Raw genomic sequence first — 12,439 nt, forward strand, 5'->3', positions numbered from 1 at the left:
AGAATTATATGACTCATAGCCCCAGAAACACATTTCTCCAAATTTCATCATCAGTTCTATTGTACCTCACCATGAAAACCTACCTTTTCCCCAAACACTAGCCCAGAAAATAACACAAATATTGAGACTGAGTAGTATTCTTCACAATTATTTTTTAAAAAATCTCTCATACAGAAGATGGCAGCCAATTTTCCATCACAAATGGAAATAGAATAAGAAGAAATCAACTTTGCACACAGGACTAAAGCTGATGCCAAGAATCAGATATTTAAAGAATTATAAAGAGGGAGGCCATTTATTAAATGCTTAATATGTTCCAGATACTGGGCTAAATGCTTTATAAATGTAATCTCATTTGATCTTCACAACAACCCTGAAAGGTAGGTGCTATTTTACAGTTGAAGAAAATGAAGCAGACAGGATATGTGTCTTGCCCAAGGTCAAAACAAGTAGTTGGTGTGAGAGGCTAGATTTGAACTCAGGTCTCCCTGACCCCAAGTCCAGTGTCCTGTGCACTGCCCCACACAGCTAGGGGGTAGGGGAGACTCACTGCAGAAGGGAATTGTCACTCTGTACAGAAAACTCTAACAGAGGCCACAATGTTCTGAGAGAATTGTGGACAGTTACTATAAGAGTCCTCCACTCAAATCCTACTCCAATGTCTCGGCATGATGTGAAAGTCAATCTGAATTCATCGTGGACAGAGGGTTTGACCTGAAAGGAGGTATCTGGTCTCAGACTTTACTAGTTGTATGACCCAGAGTAAGCACTTAACTTCTCCCAGTCTCAGCGTTCTTATCTAAAAAATGGGAATAACAGCACCAACTTCACAGGTTGTTTTGAAGAACAAATGAGATAATAAACATAAAACACTCTGCAACACTTAAAAGTGCTAGATATAAGCTACTTTTACTATTACTGCCGTTCTCAAAGGTTACGTCAGCTAAGCATAACCCCTACCAAGCACAAGTCCTACCAAGCTGGAACTATATATCTACCATCTAAGTATCTGCTCAGCTAAATTTGGAAAAATTCATCAATAGGTTGTTGTGAAAAAAGCTCTGAACATAGGAGCCAAGAGAGACTTAGATTTGAATCCTGCTTGCATTTAGTGGTTGTATGATAGTGGATAAGCTAATTAACCTCTCAGATTCAATTTGCTTATCAGTAAAAGGGAAATAATGCCTATATTACTTGTCTCACAAGACTATAGGCTCAAACAGAATAATGTATTTAAACTGCTTTGCAAACCTTAAAAGTGTTACATAAGTGTTAGCTACTACTATTGTTATTATTAGCTGTAGGGTATTTAATTTTTAGCCATAGAAATTTTCAAAAACAACCTACCTGCCAAGTTACAATGGGTTTTTAACTGCTATCAAAGGAAGAAATACCCACATCAATGAAACAAATCACTGCAGGGTTAAAATAATGGCATATTAGAGAAATTCCAAAGACACAGTATATCTAGATTTCAGCACAGCATTCAATAAAGTCTCTTAATATATGCTCATGGACAAGATAAAAAGGTGGTCTCAATGCTAGTACAATTAAGTAGATGTGAAGCTAGCTAAATAATCATATCCAATGAGCACTCATTGATTAGTGTCAAGCTAGAGAACTGTGTTCCAAAAGCTCTGTCCTCAATTTTGTGCTATTCATCCTTTTTAATTAAGGACTTGGGTAAAAGCAGAAAAGGAATGGTTTCCAAATTTTAGGGTAAAGGAAGCTTGGAGAATTGGAGGGATAACTTATGAGATAAAAGAATCAATGTTCAAAAAGATCCTAAAAGAATGAAATGAAGAGCTAAATCTAATAAAGATAAATATAAAAAACTATAGCACTTGGATTCAAAAAATCTGTTGTATATGAGCAAATCAATCAGTCAGCAAGCATTCATCTGTGTGAGGCACTGTGCTTGGTGCTTGGGACAGGAGACAAAAGTGAAACCGATTTTGACCCTTGAAAGGTAATAACAATCTAGCTGGCCAGGAGAGAGACACAGAGAGAATCCAAAATAGATATTAAATGATTTGAAAAGGACCTAGAAAGCTGAGAAGATCAGTAAAGAAGTCATGTAGAAGTCATGGCCTTTGAGCTAAGACTTAAAAATTAGGGATGATAAAAGACAAAAATGAAAAAGAAGTGAATTCCAAGCCTGGGCAACAGCAAGTGGAAAGCAACTAGAAACAGATGACAAAGGGTCCCACAGGAAGAAAGGTAAGGAACCCAGTTTGTCTAAACCATTATGTGCATGAAAAGGAACAATGTCTAATAATGCTGGAAAGACAGAAGGGACCAAATTGTGACAGGCTTTAAATAAAGTTCATGTTTTCAAAGTGAGGGTCTGGATCATGTTATTCCTTAATCAGTAGTTCCAGAGGCTCCATATTACCTTCTGAATCAAATTATCACTCCTATCTAAGATTTAAATTCAGCATGTCCAAAACAGAACTCATTATTTTCCCCTACAAAACTGCCTCTCTTCTGAACTTCTCTAGTTCTCTCAAGAGTACCATTGTTTCTAAGCACCCAGTTTTACAACGATGGAGTCATCCTTGACTCCTCACTCCTAGCCATGTTCTGTTTCTGTCCTCACAATGTTTCTTGCTCGTGTGTACTCTCATAACCACCTTCCTAGTTTAAATGTTCATCATCTCTTGCCTTGACTTAATGTTATATCTGTTTCTCTGCTTCTGCAAGGCCATCATTAGCATAGTAATCAAAATTCTTTTCCCTAAAATTGTTAAGTCTGATCATTTCATTTCCCTACTAAATAAATTACTCCCTGTTACAGCTAGAATCAAGTCAAATGAACAAACATTTATTAAGCATCTACCAGGCACTATACCACGCTCCAGGTGATACAAAGAAATTTAAAAACAAAAAAGTCCCTGCTCTCAAGGAGCTCACAGAGTAATAGGATCAACAACATATAAACAAGAAATATACTGGACAAATCAGAGACAAATCTCATAGGAAAGGCATTAGTATTAAGGAGTACTAGGAATGATTTCTTGCAGGAAGGAAGCTGGAGAAGCTAGAGAGAGAACATTCCAGAAAAGTAGTACAGCCAATGATCATGTATTGAGTTTGGAGAGGGAATGCTGTATCCCAAAAAGATCAAAGATAAAAAAAGAATCTATATGTATACAAGTATTTTTAGCAACTTTTTTTAATATGAAAAAGAATTGGAAATGGAATGCATGACGATCAATTGAGCAATATCTGAGCAAGCTGTGGTATGTGATTATAATGATAGAATGCTATTATGCTAAAAGACCTAGATGAACTGACTGCAAAGTGAAGTAAGCAGGACCAGGAGATCACTGTACACATTAATAGCAATATCATAATGATGATCAACTGTGAACAACTTGGCTACCCTGATTAATACAATGATCCAAGACAATCCCTAAGGACATGATAAAAATGTGATCACCTCCAGAAAGGGAAAAATGATGAACTTTGAGAACAAACTGAAATATAAAAAACTTTTTCACTTTACTTTTCTTGCTTTTTTTTTGCAACATGGCAAATATGGAAATGTGTTTTACATAATTTCACATGTATAACTGACATACTGCTTGCCTTGTCAATAAGTGAAGAAAAGACTAGAGGGAGAGAATTTAGAACTAATTTTTTTCTAAAAGAATGTTAACAATAAATAATGATTTAAAAAGTACAGAAAGGAGCAATCTTAAAACAGAAGTTTGGAATATGAGTGTTTTTAAGAACAAAGTGTTCTCAAAAGAATTGCAAACCATTAACAATCACATGAAAGATTGCTCCAAAACACTAATAAGAGGAATGAAAATCATAAAAACCCAATGTTTCTTCTTAACCACCTGGCAGAAGACAAAAGACAAGAATGAAATAATACTCTGTTGGTAGAGTTCTGAATTGGTCTAATCATTCTGGAAAACAATTTGGAATTACATTTTGAAAAATTACTAAAATAATTACATCCTCTGATATAAAAATTGTACTGCCAGGCATATAGAAGTGAAAGACAAAAAAAATATCCATAACAACACTTTTTTGGTAGCAAAAAGTAAGAAACAAAATAGATGCTCATCAAGTGAGAAATGGCTAAACAAAATGTATCACATGAAATTAATTGAGAACTCTTCCTCTGCAAGAAATAATGAAAACAAATAATTCAGAGAAATATGGGGGAAACTGTATGAACTGATGCAAAGGAAAAGAAAAAAAGATATTTATGATATGACATACATTTCTTTTAATATAATTTGTCACTGTCCAGTAGTGTTGGTCTAAATTAAAACTCATCCACTGAATCAAATTGTCTAAGAGGAATGATAAAAATACAGTGGAAATGACTAAAAAGTCTCTTCCCTTTGAATTAGAGATTTTGTTTCTAGGACTTATTCCCTAAGAAAATCACTAACAAATTCTGCATATACTTCAAAAAATTTATAGCAGCACTCCATCAGTTGAGGAATGGCTAAATAAATTGTGATATAGGAATATAATGGGAAATTATTGAGCTATAAGAAACAATTTGTATAATGAATACAGAAAATCATGGAAAAAACTACATGAAATGATAGTAAAATAAACAGAATCAAGAAAACAATATATGAAGCAACTCCAAAAAAGTAAATGGAAAGAACACTACCACACAAAAAAAATCAAAAAAGTGAATATAATCCAATAAAAGCAGAAAAAGCTTCTGATAAATTACAACACTAATTCCTATTGAAAACATTTGAAATTATATGTATAAATGTATTTTTCCTTAAATTGATAAGAAGCATTTCCTAAAACGATCAGCAAACATTATCTGTAATGAGGATAAACTAAGAAGCCTTAGCAATAAGATCAGGAGTGAAGAAGAAAACTCATCATCACAATATTAGAATTTTTTTATTGGAACTCCTATCAATAACAATAAGAGAAGGGGAAAAAATAGAAGGAATCAGAATGGGCAATGAAGCAATAAAATTATCTCTTTTTTGCAGACAATATGATGATATACTTGGAAAATTTTAATACTTAACCAAAAAATTAGTTGAAATAATTAATCATTTTAGCAGAGAAGCAGGATACAAAATAAACCCACATAAATCATCAGCATTCCTGTATGTCATCAACAAAATTCTGCAAGAAGAGATATTAGAGAGAAATTCCACTTAAAACAAGTGTACACAGTATAAAATATTTGGAAGTACACCTGCCAAAACAAACTCAGGAACTATATGAACAAAATTATAAAAAAATTTACATGCAAATAAAATCAGATTTAAATAATTGAACAAATATTAATAGTTCAGGAGTTGACAGAGCCAACAGAATAAAAATGACAATTTTATCTACACTAATTTATTCAATGCCATCCCAATTGCCAAAAATGTGTTTTACTGAGTTACAAAAAGTAACAAAATTCATTTGGAAGAACAAAAGCTCAAGAATATCAAAGGAACTAATGAAGGGAAAAAAATGTAAAGAAAGGAGGAATAGCAGTACCAGACCTTAAATTATATTATAAAGCAATAATTATCAAAACTGGTACTGGCTGAGAATAGAAAAGTGAATCAGTGGAACAGAATAGACATAGTATACACAGAAGTAAATGAATATAGTAGTATTGTGTTAGACAAGTATAAAGGCTTAAGTTTGAGGGATAAGCATTCATTATTTAGTAAAATTTGTTTGGAAAATTGGAAAGCGTTCTGACAGAAACTGGGCATAGAACAGTATCTTGAACTACAGATTAAGTAGTCATACTTAGCTCAGCACAGAACTAAAATTCTTTTAAATTTTGTGTTTACCAAGAGTAGTGTTGCTTTCTTTCTCTTACCTTCCTTAGCAGGTAAAGTACCCCGGGGTGGTTGTAGCCGGCATAGCCGGTGCTTGGTAATCTGCACAAGCCCTTTGTTAGGAGTCCTCTTCAGAACAGGACTGATTTTCCCCCGAACGCTATGTTTCCGACGGAGGCTATAATGGTTCTTTGGCGTATTGGATGGTGAAGGACAGTTCTTCTTATCACCAGGAAGGCTACAGGGATCAAATATGGAAAGCTCACAAGAGGTTCAAAATAACAGTATTCAGTTGACCTGACCTTTCCCAACAGCCATTCCCAAAGAATTTCACAGAAAAACAAAAGTGAAATTGGGTAACTGAAAACTAGTCTACTGAATCACATTTAAGGAGACTCAGAGTTCCCTGACTGATGTCTTGGGCTCCATCTTCCTATCTGTCAGAAATCATAGTTTCCTAAGTCTTGAGCTAGAAGGAACTTTAGAGATGAAATAATCCATGCTTCTCATTCTTCAGATGAGAAAACTGAGACCCAAAAATGGGAAATGACCTACCCAATGTCACACAAGTACACACTACACTACAACAGAGCCAGAAAGATTGTGTGTTTTGGCTAAAAACTATACTAGATCATGTATGGGATCCCTTCATATTTCAAATCACAAAGATTTTGAAATGTATTTCAATTAATATATTTTCTTTATCCTTCCCATTCCCAACTCTGTTTCACTAACCATTATCATCTTTATCTATGAAATGAGGAATCTGATCAATAATATGGATTTATCTCAAAATACAATACAGGGTAAGATAGTCTCTGTAGAAAACAAAAGAAAATGATAATGTAAAAAAGGTTTTCTCACAGCATGACTTCCAGTTGCCTCCCTCAAAAACTATAAGTTCTCTAATTCAATGACTCCAACTCTATAAACTTTACTTCATTATTTCATCCTGCTGAGTTTCAGTTTCCTCATATATAAAATGGGGATAATATTGTTTATACTATTTACCTCATAAGGGATAAAAGGACAAGTGTTCCCTTCATTTTCTCATTACCTAGACCCAGACTCTAGATCAACAGTATAACAATAGACCAGAAAACCTAAAGATGTAGACAGGAATAACTCTAGCCAAATCTACAGATAAAATCTTCCAAAACTCACGAGTTTTAACACTATATAAATGGAGGCAGTAAACAAAATGCTAAATTTGGAATCAGAAGCACATTCAAATGCTGTTGCCACTATTATTGTATGACCTCAAACAAGTACAACTGAAAAAGAGCACTGGCTCCAGAGCCAAAAGCTCTGGGTTCAAATATTTCCTCTAATCATTTTTCCCATGTGACACTTGACCTCCCTAGCCCTGTTTCACCTTCTGTGAAATGAAAGACTTCGACTAATTGAATTCGAAGGTCCCTTTAAGTTCTGCTCCTAAGACTTATTTGTGTCCCCATCTATAAAACCAGAGTAGAACTAAAAAAAGGTTTTTAAAGGTCCCTACCAGCCACTTACACACCTATACCTATTACATTACTAAGACCTCATTATGTTCACAAGCTTCCAGACTCTAAACTGTAAGTTCCAAAAGCATATGGTAATCTGCTTGCTTTTGTATTACTTTGCTTAATGGTTTTCAGAAATCATAGCTTATAGTTTGGTTGTGTCTTTTAAAATAATATTTCTAGGACACAAGAGATTTTTAAAAAGGGTTTTCTGATCTCTTGGAGGTCCTGAAAAAGGGTTTCACCATGATAGCTAATTATTTAACAAAGCAGGGTATTTGCTCTCTCTAACATCTGGCAGACTGTTCTGGGCACCAAGGTATGAGAAGAAAGCAACCCATATAATTTAAAGGCATATTAGATGGATAACACAAAGTGGTGCAAAGAGAAGTAAAAAGGTATGGGGGAGGGAAAGGGAATAAACATTTTATTAAGCACCTACTATATACCAGGGATGCTAAGTACTTTACAAAAATTGTCCTTTGAACTTCATGACAGCCTTGTAAGGGAAGTGAATATGGGTTCAAATCTTTGTTCTGCCAATGTTTGAAACAACCCATAGATAGATTTCTCACTTTTAACTACAGACAGGAATAACAAAAGGGAGTCAGAAAGTCTCACTAGTAAAAATAATGAATATGGAATCCAAAGGCCTCTCGAATCAGTTCCCTTCTCTCTACTCACAAGGCCACAATACTTTGGTCCTCATCTTTTCTTACTTGAACTATTATAATAGCTTCGTCACTGGTCTCCCAGCCTTCATGCTTCCCCTCCACAATTAGTCCTTCACACAACTATCAAATGAATGTACCAAAAGCATAGACCGGACCATTTCTTTTCCTGCTCAACAAGCTTCAATGATTATTGCCTCTGGAAGAAAATACAAATATTCATGCTGCTCTGGAAAGCCCTTCACAATCTGACTCTGCACTGTCTTACCCGACAGATTTCACATTGTACTCACTCATACACTATTATCCCTGAACTATATCCTATCTATGACATTTATCTCTGGATCACCTTTGCTCAAGCCCTCAGACATAAAATGCTTTCCTTCTACTTCTTAGAATCCTTGATTTCCTTTACGGTTTCACTTATGTACCACCTCCCACAAAAGGCTTTTCTAATACCACTAATTGTCAGTGTTTACCCCACTTCAACATTACTTTTTATTTACATTATACAGATTTCGTATTTATTTATTTGAATACGTTTCCCTCCCAGGCAAATGTAGGTTCCTTAAGGGTAAGGACTATTTCATTTTTGTCTTTGCATTTATTATAGGCACAGTCTCTATTATAGTAGGCACTTGATAAATGTTCATTGCATTGAGCTGATTAGCATTAACAGCTGATGCTTATTAGCTGTGTTACTTTAGGAAAGTCTTTTGCCTTGCTGAATCTGAACTAACTCACCCATAAAATGGGTATCAAACTCTAAAGCTACGGAAATTTTTTTTTTTAATGTATTTACCTTGTACTGCCCCTCCTTCGAATGATCTTGGTTCGGCTCTTTACTTTGTAAGGAGAGAGGGGTGCTTCACCATAAGCGGTCTTTAATCCACTGACTCCCACTCCTGTTCTACTTAGCATGGGAGATCTTGAGTCTCCTGAGCAGGGGTGGGAGGGCCTCTCTCTGTTGGCAGGATCAGACTGCCAAAATAAAGAGGAGGAAGAGGAAGATGATGCGCTAGAAGCTTTCCATTTGTACTTGCTGGTTGAGGTTCCAGGCTTGGATGTCACTGAGGTCTTCTTTGACTTGGCATCTAGGTCAGTCCTGAGCTGTGACTTTCCAGTTCTTTCAAACGGACCAAAGGATACCTTTCGAGTGGTCTCAGGCATTGTTCTTGGACTGGAATATCTTCTTACAGCCCTGGGGTTCTTCATTGAAGTATTAACCCATCTATAGTTGTTTCTCCGATATTTATTAGTCCTGCAAGGCACCAGCAAAGAGCTTTCTCTGACTTGTTTAGGGGAGTGACTGTGTTTCCTTGTAACAGTGACAGACCCCCCTACCCCTGCAGGGCTGCTTGGATGACTAAGGAGAGAGTCTTTGTCTGACCCAGCGTGCTGTAAGCCTAAGCTGGATGGAACAGAGGATCCTGCTTTCCTCCCAACACTTGAACCACTATGAGGAGGCAGGACAGAAGAAGACCGGGACTTTAATACAATGGCACTTTCACTAACAGTCCTTCGAGGTTCATGAGAGCCCCCAGAAGTAGTGCCCATAGACCTCACAACCCGGGGCTTTCCAGGCTCTTTGAGACAGACCAAAAGGGGGTCATCCTTACTACTACTATCATCAAGTTTTATCGACCGAGAACCCTGCAACTTCCCCCCTGGGGGATCTCCCTCACCTTCCTGGGGCCTTTGATCACTCCTATGACTTCCTTCATTATCATCAATTGAGCACCGATACGCATCCGAGTCAACAGCTGAATCAGACTTTGGTGGTGATTTAATTTTGATTACCATGTTCTGATCTGGGTTGAGTTGAACCTGCCTCTCAAGGACATACTGCTGAGAAGATGGGTCCTGACTGTCCTCTGAACTGAAGGAAGGATGAGCTACACTAGTGCTTCCATTATCCCCAGGCTGGTCCATGGATCCAGAAGGACGATTGACAAGGGAGTATTTTTTCCGCCAGGAGGGCCCATGATGTGGTGGGAAACCCCTCCGAGCAGGACGAGGATATCGCGTATTGAAAGCCCTGCCACTGCTGTATACGGACTGATGCCACTGGGTACTCGATGAGGCCGGAGAATTGCCATGAATGTTTTTGTAGTCATCTATGAGACCTGGAAAAGCAAAGCATTAATTCTGGTTTAGCAGCCAGTTCTATCAATTCACACCTCAGCTTTGGCTAAAAGATATATGGGAACTTCTTGAAAATTTACACCAACCATCCTCCATTCAGCCAGCATAAATGAATCTTTTCCTCAACTAATAAAATTTAAAATGCAGGTGCCTAGCTGTTTATCTTGATAGTACCCAGACTTTCTCTTACAACTAATCAGTCCACTGGATCCATAATTTCTTTACTGATAAAATGTAATAATTCCCAAGCTATTTAACTCATAGGGTTGTGCAGCTCAAATGGCATAATGAATATAAAATATTTTGCAACCCTTAAAGTACTATGGAAATATTAATTACTATTTCTAAAAAGAAAAATCAAATAAAGAAGATTAAATGCCTTTACTTCATCTTATGCAGTTATGTTCCTATTATCATTACATTTATAGTTTGTTTACATATACATACTACTATATGAGGTGAAAGGTCCACATCTTATCCAAACTCTGCAAACCATCCCAGCATAGACATGGCATATGGCTATTCACTGAATAATTCATCAAAAAAATTTTAAGTGCCTATGTACAAAACTTAAGGGAAGAAGATTGTGAGAGAAAATAACTCAAATTTATGTAATACGTAAGGTTTCCACAGCACTTTCCCCATAACAATCTTTTGAGTAAAGTAATCAAAATATTAGTTATACTTTAAGAAGCTGTGATTTTTGGAGGATGCAGATAAGAATCTCCAAGCTTAGACAGATGTCCTCACACAAGCAGAGTATACAGTTTCATCATCAATTTTTAGCGTTTGGATGGCTCTTCAACAATTTATTCAGCTTTAAGGAATTCAGTGTCATTTGTGGGAGAAGGCTTTAATGAAGGAGAAAATGCTATTCCCACAAGGAAACGACAAAATTGAGGCTCAAAAAATGAGCTGCTCAAAGTCACAAGCAACTAAATGGCAAGGCTGGGGTTTAACCTCAGGCTTCTGGCTCCTAGCGCTCTTTCCTAATGTCCACCATATAAGAAACTTGAGAGAGTACTAAGTGAACTTATATCCTCAGAGGTTGACACATATGGAAATTATTCAAAATTCTTTTTCCAACCACCCAAGACTTTTATTATTAATTTATTATTGACCTCTAAAAAACAAAACAAGTTACAAAATCGTACTTCAGTCTCTGCTTCTCAGGGCTGACCTTCTAGGTATCAGGAATGAGAGACAGGAAAAGGCTTAGCCTAAGACAAGCATTCATGGTCCCACAACTCATGAATCTCGCACATTTCTATGAATTAGTAGTGCCTCGGACTGGACCGTTCCTCGCTGGCTGGGTAAGCTTTCACCCACCACTCTCCCTCAGTGAGACTACCACGGACTGTACGTATGCAAGCTGGGGTTTGCTTAACCAAGGGGGTTAAGCATGGGTGCCTCGGTGAGCTTGTGTGTCTGTGTGTGTGCGTATGCACTGGGGAGAGGAGGCTTGGGACCCCCTGCTACCATGCCAGACCAACAGAAACCAGAAAAGGAGGCCTCTCTCCGCGCTCCCCACCCCGTTACCAGGCAACAAGTGAATGTGTGTCTGTCTGTCTGTGTGGCCCCCCGGGTTTTGGAGTGCGTGGGTAGGAGTGAAGACACCGGGGAAGGCAAGCCCGCCCCGCACCCTGCTGAGGCTGCTCCCTCCCCCCAAAATGGGGACGGGGAAGGGCGGCAGGAGTGGTCTTTGAGGAGGTGATGGGGACAGGGCCCCCGGGGAGGAAGAGGAGTCAAGAGAAAAAAAGGGAGGCAGAGACCCCGCCCAGGTGGCCATAGGTTACCCTGCAAGAGGCGAATCTGCCGCCGCAGCTGCTCCTTCTCCTCCATCTCCAGCGGTCGCGACGGTGGCGGCGGCAGCAGCAGAAGTATCAGGGGCAGCGGCGAAGGCGCCGGTCCAGGGCCCAGCCCCCTCTACGTCATCGCCCCGCGACCGTTTCCCGTCCGGCGCGAGCTATCCAATCGGAGTCCTAGGTGGAAGTAGGAGGAAGAGACTGGGAGTGGGCGGGGCGAAGTGGGGAGGGATGAGAGAAAGAAGCCGAAGAGAGGACGTTGCGCGGTTGGGGAGGGGCGTTGGCCGAAGGTGGTGCTTGGTCGCCTTGGCAACAGTGACTTAGCTCAGCTCATCCAGAAGAGAGCTCAGGAAGTTTGCGCAGGCGCACAGTAGGGCAATCGGGCCTTTGGTTTCCCGGAGAGGGGATGATTTCCAACGGTTAGTCCAGCCTGGGGCGTGTTGCCATGGGGACCCGGGACCGTGAGACTGGAGAACCGCCGGTCTCGCTACGCCTGGCGGGTCCAGAATCTTGCTCGCCAGCTCGAGACT

At 38.6% G+C, this 12,439-nt stretch overlaps 1 protein-coding gene across 1 annotated transcript in view; it reads right to left on the reverse strand.

Moving 5' to 3' along the window:
- ZC3H3 (zinc finger CCCH-type containing 3) overlaps nt 1-12,018 on the reverse strand; it is a 495,342-nt gene extending 483,324 nt beyond the window's left edge. Inside the window, exons 1-3 of the mRNA XM_051971189.1 lie at nt 11,901-12,018; nt 8,762-10,085; nt 5,825-6,021 (exon numbers count right to left, since the gene is read on the reverse strand). Coding sequence (XP_051827149.1) covers nt 5,825-6,021; nt 8,762-10,085; nt 11,901-11,946 — 1,567 coding nt within the window. The 5' untranslated portion in view covers nt 11,947-12,018. The remainder of the gene's footprint in view (nt 1-5,824; nt 6,022-8,761; nt 10,086-11,900) is intronic.
- Between the last annotated feature and the right edge of the window lie 421 nt (nt 12,019-12,439).

The sequence above is a fragment of the Antechinus flavipes genome, chromosome 1, assembly GCF_016432865.1.
Source record: "Antechinus flavipes isolate AdamAnt ecotype Samford, QLD, Australia chromosome 1, AdamAnt_v2, whole genome shotgun sequence".
NCBI classification, from domain to species: Eukaryota; Metazoa; Chordata; class Mammalia; order Dasyuromorphia; family Dasyuridae; genus Antechinus; species Antechinus flavipes.